Source organism: Myotis davidii, unplaced genomic scaffold, assembly GCF_000327345.1.
Source record: "Myotis davidii unplaced genomic scaffold, ASM32734v1 scaffold115, whole genome shotgun sequence".
NCBI lineage: Eukaryota > Metazoa > Chordata > Mammalia > Chiroptera > Vespertilionidae > Myotis > Myotis davidii.
In genome coordinates, this window is record NW_006291010.1 from 3,489,047 (window position 1) to 3,505,771 (window position 16,725).

General features: G+C 39.9%; 1 protein-coding gene across 1 annotated transcript in view; it reads left to right on the forward strand.

Annotated features, from left to right (window-relative positions):
- FNDC3B (fibronectin type III domain containing 3B) overlaps nt 1-16,725 on the forward strand; it is a 269,959-nt gene that overhangs the window by 148,187 nt on the left and 105,047 nt on the right. The window contains exon 7 of the mRNA XM_015564176.1: nt 11,379-11,384. Coding sequence (XP_015419662.1) covers nt 11,379-11,384 — 6 coding nt within the window. The remainder of the gene's footprint in view (nt 1-11,378; nt 11,385-16,725) is intronic.

Consider the following 16,725-nt stretch of genomic DNA (forward strand, 5'->3'; position numbering starts at 1 on the left):
GGTGGTGGTGGGATCCGCTCCCGCCTCCTCAGCAACGCTAAGGATGTCTGACTGCAGCTTAGGCCTGCTCCCTGCTGGCAAGTGGACATCCCCTGAGGGCTCCTGGGATGCCAGAGGGATGTCTGACTGCCAGCTTAGGCCCAATCCCTCGGGGAGTGGGCCTAAGCCAGCAGGTTGACATTCCCCGAGGGGTCCTAGACTGCAAGAGGGCACAGGCCGGCCTGAGGGACGCCGCCCCCCCCCCCCCCCAGTGCACACTGCACTGGGCCTCTAGTAAGAAAATAAAAGGGAAATAAGTTTTGGCCAAACATGAGAACTCAGCTGGATTGTATAGTACCAACCAAGGTGATATAGGTTATCCATGACAGAAGACAGAGATACCAGTGCCATGACAGTCTGTAAATGGAAATTCAAGAAATGGAGGATGACGTTCCAGACCAGTAACACGAGTCTTCCCTGGAGTCGGGTTCAAGCTCTATCAGATGTGCTAGCTGTGGTATTGCTAGGACCTTCATAAGGGGCAAGAGAGGCTGAGGGGACCAAGTCATGTTACTGCTCTAGAATAGCTTCACCAATCTTATTTTCAATTAATTTGAAACATGACGTCTGTCTATTTAGGCCTTTGAATGTTGTGCATAGTTATAAGTCTTTAGTTTTAGTTCCTTACATGCTTTTTCCATAAGAGTATCAATCACTCACAGCATATACTAGTACTATGCCCTGCCAGTTCCTTTTGGAACCAATTTAAATGCGAAAAATAAAGGAGTTTGGGAAAAACTTATTTAAGTATGTCTGGTAAATTGTTTTACTATTTGAGGACAGCTCTGGAGACTGAAATACGTTTTCCACTTAGTAGAATTTGGCTTTTTTTGTGAGCCACAGCATTCATGGAAATATGTTGAAATCTTAAATGTAGAGCATATGACTTACCGCGTTTGGTATTACTTGCTGTCTAGAGTGATGTTACGCTCTACACTGCAATATATCTCTGATCGGCAGCATTCAAAATAAGGATGACTTCAGACCACAGTGATGCCTGCATGACATGATTCACAGCTTTCTCTCTGTTCTGGATTCTTCAGATTGGAGAGCACGTAGGCTACAAGCCCTTGCTTTCGTATAGGTCTAGAAATCACATTGATTATTGCAGAATAAGTAGTAATAGCTGTATATCTAAAACACATTTTGTTAAGTGTGATTTTCTAAATTTTCAGTATTGTTGTAGTGCTGCTTTTTTCTTTTCGGAAGTTCCGTGGTTTTTTTAGAGCAGTTTTAGGTTCACAGCAAAATTGAGAAGGTACAAAGCTCTCCCTTATACATTGTTTTTAATCTCTGTGTGTGCACATGCACTTGCATAGAGATTTTATTCCTTGAGCTGTTCTGTCTGCTTTAACTTTGGTTCCCTTACAGTTCATTTTCTGCATAGTAGCCGCGGGATCTTGTTAAAACCCTGTGTGTTTTCCTTTTGAACTTAGCATAAAGTACAGACGCGTTAGCCCACTTTCAGCATTCTGCGTCAACTGACTGCTATGCTACCCTATCCCGGCTCCTTCCAGCCCTGCTCCAGCTCTCCAGGCTGTAGACACAGGGCTTCCTTTCCAGTATTCTAGCATGCCAGGTCCTTCCTGCCCCAGGGCCTTAGCTCATTCTGCTTCTGCTGCCTTGAAAGTTCGCTTGCTCCTCATTCTTCTAGGACCATGGTCGGCAAACTGCGGCTCGCGAGCCACATGTGGCTCTTTGGCCCCTTGAGTGCGGCTCTTCCACAAAATACCACATGCGGGTGCGCATGTACAGTGTGATTGAAACTTCGTGGCCCATGCGCAGAAGTCAGCATTTTGTGGAAGAGCCATACTCAAGGGGCCAAAGAGCCGCATGTGGCTTGCGAGCCGTAGTTTGCCAAGCCGCAGTTTGCCAATCACTATAATCTAGGAGTAGCCCAAATGCTTCAGAGTCAGAAAGGCCTTCCCTGACTACTCACTCTCGCATTACCCTTGAAAACATATTCTTCATGGCCCCCCCCACTAGCTGACCTCATCATGTTTTTTTCATGTGTGTATATAGTGTCTCTATTCTCCCACCAGAGTTCACCCCTTGAATGTATAGGAAACAGATTGGAGTCAGAAGTTCAAGTGCAGAGCTCAAAGGGACTTCCAAACATCTTTTATAGATAATAAGAAGTGCTGAATTTTGTTTTTTATTTAAAATTTTTCATTTTATAAGGCTTGGGTTAAAATACAGAATTCCAATTACAGTTGGAACGAGTTACCAGATAGTTTATTATGCGGTTCGTGTGCCAGAATTGCACAGCATGAAGCACAAAATGCTTTTTTGAGGAACTGCACAGCCAGGTAAGAATTTTATGCTAAGCCTATTTCATCCCCACAGAGGAAGGCCTTTCCCTATAAATGAAGTCTTATATTTCCTTTCTGCCAAATAAATGTAATAAACTGTCATCACTGCTCCCCCACTTTTGTTCAGTGAAAATGAGCCTCTTCTGGTGGTTGCAGTCACTGTGGCAATCCATTATTCTTTTCGCTACCATTAGCTCTTACCTTCGCTGGATCTGTGCTTCGTGTTTTCCCCATCCAGTTTACACTGCATTTCACGTAATTCATAGGGATTAACACTTCACTCAGATACTCTAGACTGCATGGCCATAAAGACATTTTGGAATATTAAAGCATGCTTTAATATGGATACTGATTCAACCGTTAGTTTTAAACTATTGATTTCTTCCATAGTTTGGGATGGTTTTCAGACAACAGCTCTTAGTGGTCTGATTCTCTTAGCACTTTTATTAAAGCATCTTCTAAATATGATATAATAACATTTATATTGCTCAGCACCTTTGGCACTCAGAATGGTTTTGCATGTTCTTCTGTTCAGTGGCTTGTACTAGCACTGGGGACTGCTTGCTCCCTTGCTCCCACGTGGCTCTTCCAGACGGGGCCACCCCCACTGGTCACTATGCTCTTAGGAGGGAGTCCTAAAGGAAACTTCAAGTCTGCACCAGAAAAAAGAGTGGGGATCCATCACTTTCCAAATATTAATGAGAGACCAAACAACAGGTTCTACTTTGAGAGTACTGATGCCATCCACATGTGAAAGCATTCTCTCCTAGATAGTAGTACCCTGACATTTTGAAACAAGGGTGACTCTACCATCTTAGTTCAGAGAGCTCTCTGATAATAGCCTTCTGGGAAAGAGAGCCTCTGTGACATGTAGCCCAGGAGGTAAGCCTGCTCTGGTAGAAGACATCTGAGTAGGAAGCCAATCCTAGCCCTTAGGATATTGACCCTGGGGTTCAGATCACCAATGGGTTTAAGCAGAGACCTTTAATTCCAGCTTTTTCTCAAAAGGTTTCATCAGTCTGAACTAAAGGTATGTAAACACATGATACAGGAGATATCACAAGCCTGTGTTTGCCTGGAAACCAGGTTGTCGCCAAGCTCCAACGTCATAAAGGAATCATTCCTTCTCTTCTGCTCTACAATGACTGTATAAGGGAGGGGTGTGGCTAGCTAGAAACTGCTTTAATTACCTTAAGGAAAAGGTAGCTGAGCTTTGTGACAGTGGGGAATAGCTCACAGCACCAGGTCTTTGTCTCTGGTTGGTGACCAAAAGGCAGAGTTTATGGATCGCAGTGGGAAAAGGACTGGCTGCTAGAATTCACAACTTCATTCTAAGCTCAACTGAATATAATTTTTTTTTTAGATGTTGCCTCTTATAAGTTTTAGGGAATATTTTATTTTACATTTCAGGCACATACTCTTTTTTGGAGCATTTGGACTTTGCTGGAGAGTGTAGAACCCTAAAAACTCAATGGGACAATCTCGGAACCTCCTTAATTTCTTTCTTCCCATTCTTAGTCTCTCTTCCCACTTCCGTTCACTCTTCTGAAAATTAACACCTGCCAGCGAAATCAACTTTATGCTGCTTTCACTGGAGACTGGTGTCTCAAAATCAATCCTGGCAGCTAATGTAAAGTGAAATGTGGAAGACGCCTGGATTCTCATGGAGTCGTGCAGGCTGAAGTTATTAAAGAGGATTAGGGACCACAGCTGGTGAGCAGATGGAATGCTTATAATTTCACAATCTTAGGTGGCTATGAACCCGTATCTGCACAAAGCCTATTTGCTTTTTCTCTAGCTCATTTCACTTCATCCTGCTGGAATATAACCCTGCTCAAATGTGATACTTTAATTGTTGTACCTGATGAGTGGTCACTCAGATGGCATCATTTATAATTCTGGTCATGCAGTTTCTTACTCGTTTGCATTTTAGTAACCACTATTTAGTAATGTACTTAAGAGAAGCTTAGTAGACAGGGAAGCAAGAATAAGACTTTTACATTTAATTCAAAATGTAGAAATGAAGACTAGTTCACAACGGTGCTAACGATGTCGTGTAATTACGGTGAAGACCAGTTCACAGTAGTTACAGTTCAACAGCTAAACTGTCTGCTGTTTAGAGAAACTCTTGAATTGTTTCCTCAGCTCCTTTTCTGTGTGTCCGTTCCTTCAGAAAATCTGTCACGCATGCAGTCAGACAAGTCACCTGGACCAGCTGCCTTCATCTGCTCTGCTGTCTAATCACAGACCCCTCAACCCCCCACCTCCAGTGTTCTCTTCTTGGTTTGTTCTGGCTTATTATAAAATTAGGGGGCCTTTCCCGTGCACAGAGCAACTGTTTGCCTCCTCAGAAGCACAGGCCTGGGCCACACTCTGTGGTAGATTGATGTTTCTTCCACAAAACAAAACGTTTGTGAGACTTTTGCTCACTGACTATAACAGAAGATCAAATTAGGAACTTCATTCTCCTAATACAAAGATATTATTCTAGACTCCAGTGGTCATTACTTTATCTAAGGGCAGAATTGGTGTCCACTAGACAGCTTAGCACTTCTTTATCCTTACTGAAAGACTTCAGAAAAATGACTGCTCTACTTTCGAGCTAATGCTGAGTGTCTGAAGATAGGGAAAAACAGGGGGAGTCGTAAATAAGTTGAGTAGTCCGGATACACTCTACTAGCTGCTGGGGAAGAAAACAACACACAGATATTTCAGGTGGTGGCACACAGCAAACAGCTGTAGTTTATGGTGCAACGTAGTCTCTGTTCTTTTGGAACCAGTATATGCCTCTTCTCTAAAGCCACAGTCAGCTGCAAAAATATTGTAACATGTGTTTTGGAAGCAATTACTGCATAATAGTGTTCTAGCCTCAAAACATCCTGAATGATATATTTCTATACAGGGGAGGGGGCACTCTGTTACTGATGCATTGGCACAAAATAGTCTGTAGAATGATCATAGTCTTTTTTTGGATCAGCTTTTCAAATGATTTTCAGTAGCTTCTTTTTGGCCTTCTAAATCGGCCTTCTGTAATTGGATGTGACCTCTTATGGAAGCAGTAGTATAAACACATTTTAACTTCCAGTGTAATTATTTTGTACTGAACCAAGTGGTCTAGTTATGCCTTCAAGCTGGTAGATGTGTTTATCTTGCATGAGTAAAATTGTTCTCCCCAGCCTTCTCTTGTTCCTCTTGGATATAGGGGATAGTAGCATGAGAGGAGGTTTTCAAAGTCCTCTAAGAAGAAATAGAGTTAGAGTGAGAATCAGAAGACCTAGAGTTGATACTGGGTTCTTTTAGATTTGCCTATGTGATCTTGACCAAATTCTTAAAATCTCTAGTTTGTAGGAACCATATCTAGTAAATGGGGAAAATAATACCAAATATATGTTTGCGTATGAATGATACATATATTAGATTACTAGGGCTGCCATAACAAAGTACCACAAACTAGATAGCTTAAACAGGTATTTATTGTCTCACAGGTCTGGGGACTAGAAGTCTCAGATCAAAGCGTCTGCACATTTGGTTTCTCCCGAGGGCTGTGAGGGAGGGATCTGTTCCAGGTTCCTCTCCTTGGCTTGTAGATGGCCACCTTGTTTGTGTCTTCACATCATCTTTCTTCCGTATGTGCTTGTCCAAATTCCCTCCTTTTACAAAATACATTAGTCATATTGGGTTAGGACCCAGCCTAATGACCTCATTTTAACTTAATTACCTCTGAAAAGACACTATCTCAAAGACAGTCACATGCTGAGTTACTGGGGGTTAGCACTTCAGTACATGAACTTTTAGAGGAAAACTAGCCGATAACAATGCCTTACAGAGGCCTATCTAATAATATAAACGATTTTCTTATTTCATAGTTTATGAATCTTTGAATAACTCTGGGTATTCAAACAATTTAATAAAATTTTATTCCAATGGGCACATTGATAGGAAAAAAAAATTACTCTTCTTTTTTAAAGCCTGAAACTTAAGATTCACCTGTGTTTTTCATTCCTTATGGTGAATTTGCAAGTGAAAAGATAGTATCTTTTACTCTACAGGAACGAGATGAAGTTTTAGTAGGAATGGGTAAGTTAAATTGCTATTTACCAGCAGGATTAAAGAAATCTAAATCTTTTGCTGAAGGATCAGTAGACTTGCTTGGAAGTTAAAGTTTGAGCAAATGGCAGTGTTTTACTCAAAAGTGTCAACTGCTAGATGCTTGCTACAGGTGGTAAGCCATAGACTGAGTCTGCCGTAGAGCCAAGTAGGACTTTGTGGGCCTGAGATAGAGAGAAATGCAAAGAATGAGATCCCTCAATGGAAAATGCTGAGCTTTTCATTCACTGGGATTGCAATTGGAGGACTGTTAATTATGGGAAGAAAAGCAACCAGACGGTCACATACTCCTAGGCAGAAAGGAGAAAGGGTAGTCAGGGCAGTTGGAAGCATGCATTAAGACTGCAAAAAAGGGAGATTTGCAAATACTTTTGCCGGTCAAACTTTTCTATTTGGCTGAGTAACTAATTGCTAAATGGGCATAATAGAGTCATCTCAAATGGTTCTTTAGAAACGCATGATTTGTGCACACAAAAAAACTATTGTAGAACAGGAAAGCTGGAAAACAACTAACTTGGCTAAACAGAACTAATGCATTTTAGCTTTTAAAAACAACTTTGTGCATTCTGATTTAATTTTCTGAAATAAAATTAGTGTGTTGCAGATAAAATAAAATTAGTGGTAACTAACAGATAAAATGCTCCATTTTTCTCCAGGATACTGTCCAGAGAGAGATCCAAGAATTTTCAGTTCCTTAATTAGTAATGTGCTTACTTGCAGTTTTATCATCACAGCAATGGTGATGGCTTTATTGAGAGTTTTAGCCAGGCAGACTGTTAGCTTTGGCTGTAGAAATACTCCTGATTCATACCAAATTTAGGGTTCTTCTGAATTTACTTACTAGGTGCATACAAGTTTCCTATGCAAAAATGTAGACCTACAGATTTTGAACACCGTTTTGTCATAATATATTTTTTAATATAATGTTGTGATCTATAAAGATGTCTTCTTTTACAACTCTCTCATATGATGTCTATTTCTGGTTTCTAAATACTTAGAGACCGAAAGCATAATATGTGCATTTGTGGGTAGTGTTTCTCTGAGCATTTATTCAGTCAGACACTCAACGCCTAGTTTCTGAGCTAGGCGTTGAACTAGGTATTGGGGAATCAATGGCACCCAGCACAGACATGATTCCTGTGCTCACAAAGCTTACCTTTGCCCTTTGAACAGGAATATGCCATGGGATATATACTTAAATATGGAGAGGAGGTTGGTGTGTTAGGGAGAAGCAGGCTCTCAGCAGAGGCATGAAGGGTGAGGAGTCAGCCAGACCAAGAGGGGAGGGATAGATATGTGCATATTCTGTTCCGTCTTCCACCCTTGGGTCACTTAAGGTTTGTCACAAATTAATCTCTTACATTTTGGTGTTTTATAATTGAAATTTTATTATTATAATCTTCAGCTAATTAAAGTCAATTACCTAGATGAGAAATTGCCAATTTTAATGTAATTGTGGGAGCCATATTTTGAATCTTTTTGTCTCTATCACGCATTCCTTTTTCATGCTGGGGTGGGGGCATCTCTTCTGTTTTTTTGCTTTACTATCTTTTATATTTTTCTCTTGGGCATTTTTATTTATTGTCCAGTTTGGTCCATGACTCAAATAGCTGATTCTACTTATGGCTCCCCTTGTGGGCCTGATGTGCTGTGTTCCAGAGGTTGTAAACCTCAGCTGTTAGGAGATGGAGACCAGGTGAGAATGATTTGTCATTTGCAGACTTTGAAATGGCTGGTATAGCTGATAAGGTGTGCCATTTATAGAGCTGGTTTGGGGTATAAATGTAATATTTTAATTCTTAGACCATTTAACTGCATTTTAAAAATATATATGCAAAAGACATTATTCAGGCCTGTGACATCATGTTTTGAAAAAGAAAGGCAGAACATTTAGACAATGGAGATGCCAGCTGTGTGGCTCAGAAAAGTCCTTTATTTTATACAGAAAACAAAATACGGTGGGGCCTTGACTTACGAGTGTCCCGACTAACGAGTTTTTTGAGATACGCGACATCTCTCGGCCAATTTTTGGCTTTGAGTTGCGAGCTAAAATTCGGGTTAAGAGCCAGCTTCAGATACTCCACCACTAGTTGGCGCAGCGAACGTCACAGTGAACGCCACAACATCAGCCCAGCATCACGTGTCTCACTCGTTCACTTTATGATTTGACATATGAGTAATTTGATTTACGAGCTCCGTCATGGAATGAATTAAACTCGTAAGTCAAGACTCCACTGTAATTTAAATTCCAAACAATTTAACTTTATCAAAGACTTAGAATGAGACAGCAAGATTAATACATATGCCTTTGGTGTAATTTCCTTGGAAACAAGTCATGACTTCTTTCACGTTGACCTTGGATTTGTGGGCTATCTGGTCCTCAGCCAGGGGTCCTAATTCTGGAGAAAAGTCTCTCATCAATAGCATCCTCCATACAAGCATTTCCTGCTTGGTGGCCAAACTATCTTTTCATTTTCGTTTATTTCTCATTTTGATGCATTTAGCACACAGTCCATTTTTTTTTTTTTTTGGATTGGAGCAGATGGTGCTGTCTCTTTTGATTATCTGTGTTTTAAAGGGAAATGTTGATTAGGAGGAATAAGAAATGAAACATGGCCAGATTAAATTGAGAGCAGAAATTACACAATCCCCAAGAAGAGCCAAATGTGTTCTATGTTTTTCTACTTAAAGTTTGCCATGGTTCATTTTTAAGTTTATAGAGTTCAAGTTTTCTATATATTAAAGTGTCATTTAAGATGGTTCTTGGTTTATTGGTTTGCTTTGTTTTAACTTTAATTTCTAAAAGATAGAGAAATCAGAAATATTTAGATTTATTTTTCCTTCTGGTCACATTTAAATAAGAGAATATGTGGGTAGGCTTGTCTAAGTTCTACTTTATGCATCTAAAATCTCTCACCTGTGGACTACACATTTTCTTACTGTTGGCTAAGTAACCCTAAACCAAAATATTTAACAGGTGTTCAAAGCAGAAATCTCAAGGAATTGGACAAAGAGGCACAGAAAACAGCTTAAAGAACTTCCCACTAGCTACACTTGGGACAATTTTAGCATCCAAAAGAATAATGACACTGGAGTATTACAAATTTTATTGAACTTAAAAGAAGAATCTGTGAGTTAATAGATAATGTGGGAGAGGGAACTGATAAACATAGAAGGAATGATAAAATTAGCAACATTATCAACTATCAATACAGTATCTTCAGGCAAAGCTCATCAGTGTCTACTATAATCATCAGGTGAAAGAGGGATATGCTATGCAACCTGCAGCCAAGTGATTAGATCAAAGTGCTGAGCATCACCAGAAGGCTCAGACTGGCACTGTGTGCTTCCTCGTGTGATGGGATGGGAAGTACATCTATAAAGGATTTTTGCCAAAATTTTTTAGCCTGACTTTAATTATGAGGAAATAGTCACACAATCCAGAAGGTGGTATTGGCCATGAGAAAACTGATCTAGACTCTTCAAAAATATCAGCCTTAGGAAGATAATAAATACAAGGGGTTTCTGTTCTAGATTAAAGGGGACTAATGAAACCAGACCAGTAATGCAACATGTTCCTTAATTGGACCCTGGATTTGGGGAGAGGGAGCATTAAAAATATTAGAGGAAACAGTAGAACAAGTGAGGAAATTTGAAGATGTAATGTGGATTAGGTTGTATCCTATCAGTGTTAGATCTCTCTCTCCCCCTCCTCCTTCCCTTCTACTCTATCTAGAAATCAGTGGAAGAAAATATCCTCCAGTGAGGATAAAAAACAAGCAAATAACAACAAAACTTTCTGTATAGGTGTTGATAAATATTAAAATTCTCTTTCAGATTTAATGTGTTACAAAATTATGCTCCCTGAATTCTGACTGTCAGTTGACACAGTCTTGTAAAAGTACTGAATATGCTACTTGAAAAGTTTTCATTGTGACATGCCAAGCCTTAATGAAAAAACATTTTGCTGAAATGTTTATAGATGCCAGTGCAGAAAGTAGTGTATAAACTTTAATTACCTTTGTAAGTCATTCTATCCTGTGTTTAAGCTATTGCCTTCCTGTTACACACCCAGGGAGGGTACCAGCTTTTGCTGGATAATCATGGAGTTGAGCCTTCCCCAAAAATAAAAGAGCTATATCTGGCACAGGTTAGGGTGCAGCTAGCCAGTGAAATGGTTCAAACATGCAGAAAGAAGGAAAGGGAAGAACGGGTACTGGAGTTGAGCTTGCCAGGCAAACATATCTACCTGGTACTTCATTCATTTTTTGGGCGGTTTTCATCCCAGTTTAATTTGATGTTCTTAAAAATCCTAGCTGCCTTTTGCCCAGTTACATGCATATCTGTGATTTTTGCCTTGTGAAGTAAACACAAGAATTTTTCTTAGAGAATTTGACAGAAATGAATATAGAATCTCCTAGTATTTCAAGTAGAACCCAGTTTAGTTGATATCACAGAAGGCAGCTAAGAGATAAGCTTTTGGTTGACCTGGGGATCAACAAGGGGATCATATCTGGTGCTTCCCCTTCTCATTATGGACACAGGCCTAGCACTTAGGTATTAAAATATTTATACCTTAATGTTACCCAGCTTTTGCCTGAAGGGACCCATTGTGCCTACAGGTTGATTAATGTGAATGTTACCAAATCTTGGGCCAGAGAAGAAAAGAATTCTTTCTACTGAGTTCCAGAAATAACAACAAATACTCAGGAAATCAGCCCCCCTTGTCCCATTTACATTCTCTGGCCACCCTCCTGTCCAGCCGTGCACTCCACCTGCAAAAGGAATCCATCTCTCCTTTCTTGAAGGTTCCAGAACCTGTTTGCAACCCAAGTTACTCTTGAAAATATTTTTCTAAACTGGAAGGCAACTTCCCACCACATATGTTCACCTGCCTGCTGCGTTCTTTTTAGTTTTCAGAGTCTGGTATTCTCTTGGCTATCTTTCAGAATTTCGAAGAGAGTAACCACTTACTGAGCTAAATGGCTAGAGATGCTCGTCTTTTCATTTTCAGCACCAGGATGATTGACATCTGAAGATATTTCTGGACTAGGTGTCTTGGGGAATAACTGCATTGTCCTCATATTTTACAAATTTATTCCTTGTGATTTTACACATTTTTAATATTTGTATTTAACACCATTAAATGTGAATCATAATCACTAAATGTGGGTTTTTCACTAATCATTCCTACTTTTAATGGATTCTTTTTTCCCCCAGCATAAGTAATATTAAAAAAATGAAGATATTTATTTGGTTTTCTGATTGGAAAAGCAATTCAATGAGCATTTTTAGTCTGTCTTCCTTCATCCCCACTTATTCTCATCAGCATTTGTAGGTATTAACTGGGTATTCAGCTTATTATCGAGTCATTCTTTTTTTTTTTTTCTTCTAAAAGTGGTTATTTCTGTTTGCTTAGTTTTTATGTTGAGTGTTTGCTATTGATTTTAAACCTCTTATCCCCAAAATGGGTATGACCCAAAAGTCGCATGTTTTCCATGCCCCTAGTTTATTACACATAATTTGGTAAAGAGATTAGCTAAATCAGCTCCTTGGCAAACCAGAGAAAGTATATTATGTTATTCTGGGCATATCTGTAATGAGCCTTGTAGATGAGAACTAGACAGAATGTTATACAGGGAAATAATGCTGATGTCATCCCACTGGAATGAAGGGGCCGGTCCAACCCTAAATACATTCTATAGCTAGCAGCTAAGTGTCTAGCTGTAGTTCTTTTCTAAGAAGGAAAAAATGTGAAACAAACCAAAGAACTAAATTGTGTATATAAAAAGGGATATTTTAATTAGCTTAGGCCTTACAGTTATTCAAACAGTCTGAACTTACTGTTCTTTTTTAGAGCAAACATAAAAAAAAAACATTATTTGTGGAAAGTTTAAATTTCACATGACACATATTCTCTCTCTGTGTGTGGGTTGTTTTTTTCTTTCTTTCTTTCTTTCTTTCTTTCTTTCTTTTAAATGTATTTTCCTTGCTTGTGTATTTTTATTTTAACTTTCCCTTTGCAATAAATGTTTTATTTCTTAGAAGGAGATTTGTTTTTAAGGGGAAGGAAGGCTTAAGTCACTGAGCTGAATTCCACCTTACCCCTTTTTTAGTATTTCTTAATAGGGTGGTTCTCAACCCAGTGGGCTTGTTTGAACTGGAGACTTCCATCTTACCTCCTTTCCAGGAAATTACCTATCCCCACATGTGTTTCTATCTGCCAAACAAAATGCCTTCTCTGCTCGGAGCTCAGAGAGTGCCCTGTATCCCTTTTTCACTGACTAGCACCGTCTTCACTGTGAGGAACAGGCTTTTAAATAGTAAAAGGGAGCGATGTAAAAGGCCGGTTGTCGTGTCCGTCCACTTCTGCTGGGGTCACAAACCTAACTGAAGTAGGTGGAGAATGGTTTTTAATCTGTTTGAACCTCACGGCAGCTTGAATGCCAGGAGAAAGAAATACAAAGTTGGCCTGTAAGATTTGCCTCTGGGATTAGTATATTTGTAGCAAACTAGAGGGAAGAAGACAAGCCTGATAATGAAGAAAGAGAACCTTGCCCCACAACCTTGCACCTGAACCTTGCATTTCTGCCTCTTCTAGGACAATCTTTTATTCATTTGCCTCACACAAGTTTCTCAAGGGGAGGGAAAACAGAAACAAACAGTTCTTGGTAAGAAGGTATCCATAAGACAAATGATCAGAACTATTGTTTTTGGTGTTTTTTTTTTTTTCTGAGGGGATTAACTATTATTTTTCTCCTCTCTCACAGTATGGAGTGTGTGTGTGTGTGTGTGTGTGTGTGTGTGTGTGTCTCAGAGACAGAAAAAGAAAGCATGTGAGCAAGCAGAAACATACTCTGAAATATGCTCTGTACAGTTGGACTCTGGAATTGTTTTATGAAAAGGGTGATAATAATTCAAAGACGACTCCAAGGCACAGCTAAATCTTGCGTGGGGAAAACTAGGCTGAGGTCTGAGTTAACTCAGTTATTTAAGTAGCAGAGTTGTGAATTTTGGCATTTTCATACCAGAGTGTTAGCTTTCATACAAGAGTTTATTTTCTATGTGGTAACTGTCGCTTTAGCTCAGTTAAATAGGTTTTATTTTCACTCTTGTCTGTGCAAATAGTGTGCCTGGCATTTATTTACTTTTTTTCTCTTAGTCTGTGGCAGCACAAATGGAAAAGCATTAAATAAGTGTGGTGGGAATGCATTTTTCTCTTCTCTCTCCACATTCACCAATTAGAACCTTAAGGAACCAATCCAGTCTGGCTTTGATGTGGCATTTCTGCTGAGATAATAGGGTAGTGATTGTCCTGTCATTACCTTTCCTCCCCCACCCTGCTCTTTTTGTTTTTGATCTTCTCAGAATCCTTTCTCTCCGTTCATGGCCCGATTTTCTTATTCTTCCTTTTTTCACATAACTTCTCCCCAGATTCAAAGGCCTTTGCTTTATTAATTTAACAGCTTTTTCAGAGTTTAAAAACAGCCAACAACACAACTGTCTCATGGGATTTAGAGGGTCTTTGCTGCTACCTCTGTTTCTCCCATTCACCTCCATCAAACACTCTACTGGTCTTAACCCATGCTCTCTGCCTCGCGACTCCCAGGACTCTCCTACTTTGTCATGATTCAGTCATAGGTTCCATTTGCTTTGGGACCTTGTACTAGGCTTGTGGTTCTGGGGAAAACACATCTGCTTCTTGAGCCTCAGTTTCCCCATTTGTTGCTCATCCTCATTCCCCAGTCAACAAAGATACCTGCAGCTATTGTGTTCAGTGCTGGAGATGTGGAAAGTAGACTTCAGTTCTGCCTGCTGCTATCAAATGAGGCAGAGAACGCCCATCTTGCAGAAAGGATGTTGTAAAAATGAGCAGGATGATGGTTGCATGGACGAGCACGTACCTAGGTGCTCAGCAGTGTCAGCTTTCATTATTATAGTAAGACAGACAAGAAAGGTCATGACCTCACTCTGAGGGTTGTTTTTATCTCAGTCAGGACCTTTTGCTCGTATTCCTGGCTCTTATCTGAAACCCATTCTTTTCAGTGTACAGATTTTTTTCCTCTTCTCTTCCAACCTCTGTCCCATTTTCTCTTTTTCTGTCCAGAGCCTATTTCTTCTAATATCTTTGTTTGAAAGCTGGCTCTGGGGAGAGATCTCTGATTTTTCTTTCTCTCCTTTCCTTCTTTCTTTCATGCCCTATATCTAGGGCATTGTCCTGAGGGTTCTTCCTTTGCAGAGCTCTTTAATTCTTCCCTTCTTTCTTGAATAGGTGACCATCTCTGTTCTAGGCTAAATATTTGTTACTCAAGGCTAGTGTCTGGCTTCTTGTTCTTCTAGGACACTTTCACTGTGTCAGTTGCACAGAAGCAGACAGTGACTGCCTTCAGCCAGCTGTTTGGGTGTATCTAGTTATGTGTGAGTTTGAAGCCATGGGTCTTTCAAGTTCTAGAATAACCGGTGATTGAGAAAGTTTTGTTTTTAACAACTGAAGCAGTTCTTTATTACAACTCTGCTTTTTTCCCCCTGACAATTAACTTCTAAGATACATAATATTTATGGTTTCCTTGGTAGGAGCTTCCAGAAAATGTGATGGTATATACGCCTTTGACTTTCGGGTAGGATCCATTATTATCTATATCTTAACATAAATATAGGATTATAAATGAGCTTGTGGCATTTGGTCTTTTGAATGTGAATTTTCTTTTAGTTGTAATTTTTAAAAATACCATATTGCTACTAGCTCATTTATTTTTCTCACCAAAATAAAGGTAATCATGTTCTAAACAGAATGTCATGGCAAAAAAATGAAGAACTGATCTTTTTGCAGTTTAGGGTGGTATCAACTAGAAGTTCTTTCCTTTATATAGGCTTGGTTTTGATAACTGATAGGAAGGCATAAACAGGATGTGAGAATGACTGCAGTGAGGCTGGGACAAGCAGTGGGAGTTGAGGTAGGATTCTTTGAGAAGGTGGCATTGAGATTAGACATGAACAGTGAGGATGAACAGCCCTCTGAAGAGCTGGGCTTACTGACCTCTCACTCCCTACCTAGTTCAGCTTCCCCCATCACCTCCAAATGCCTCCTGGCCCACAGAGCTCAGCTACATGTTGGTCCCTCGGCAGCTTATAGAATCTCCTTTGGATTGTCATTGCCATAGCACCTATCGCATTGTAATGGCCTACTAGTTGCTTTTATTCTCCTGCCCAACCCCCCAACCTCACTAGACTTGAAATATCTTGAAGTTAAGGACATATGTCTTGGTAATTGTATAGCTCTAGCATTTAGCTTATAAATTAGGTTTAACAGTTAAGTAAATCTATAAACTCAAAATTAGATTCCATCAAGCAGATTTTGAAAGTCAGAAGGTTCCTGTAGCAAAACAGATTCTTAATTTTAAATTCTATCATTTACCATTTTTTAATACAATCTACCTACTTTCTACTCCTAGCACTTTCCATATTTCATTTCTAAAACAATTCTTGCCCCTCCCCCAAACTTGTTCATTTCCTCATCTTATAAAAGATATCATCTTCCCTCTAGTTGATTAATCCAAAAACTAAGGATTAGTTTTGATCCCTGATTCTTCTCATTCTGTCACCCTTGCCTGTCACATCCAACCCTTCAGTACCTATACCTCTAAAAACAGTCCTGTTCTCACCATTTTTACTACCATCCCTGGACCAGGCCAGCTCTGTCCTTCACCTGAACCAGTAAGACAATGTTCTGTTTGGTCTTTTTGCTTACACCTTCCCTTCATATGTCCATTACCCATACAGAAGCCAAGCAGAGCTTTTCATACTCAAAATAAGATCATTGCAGTCCCTCTACCTAATCACTCCAGTGGCTGCCCATCAAACTTAGAATTAAAATTAAACTCAAAAGCCTGAACTCACAGCCTTGCATGAACTGGCATCCATATCTTCAAACTCATCTCTTTCTTGCCCTCAGCTTCCAGCTGTGCTGGTATCTTCCTCCTTGGGCCCTTCTATTCCCTGTTGCCTGTTGAATTCTTAGGTGGAACTCAGTATTAACCTAGTAAACTTCATGAATGTGTAAGGCAATATAGTAGCTAGTTAGCACAACCACAGTGAACTCCCTACCCTAAAGAATCCCTATTCCTACCATAACCAGTTTGGTTCAGTGGATAGAGCGTCAGCCTGCGGACTGAAAGGTCCCAGGTTCGATTGCGGTCAAGGGCATGTACCTTGGTTGTGGGCACATCCCCAGTAGGAGGTGTGCAGTAGGCAGCTGATCGATGTTTCT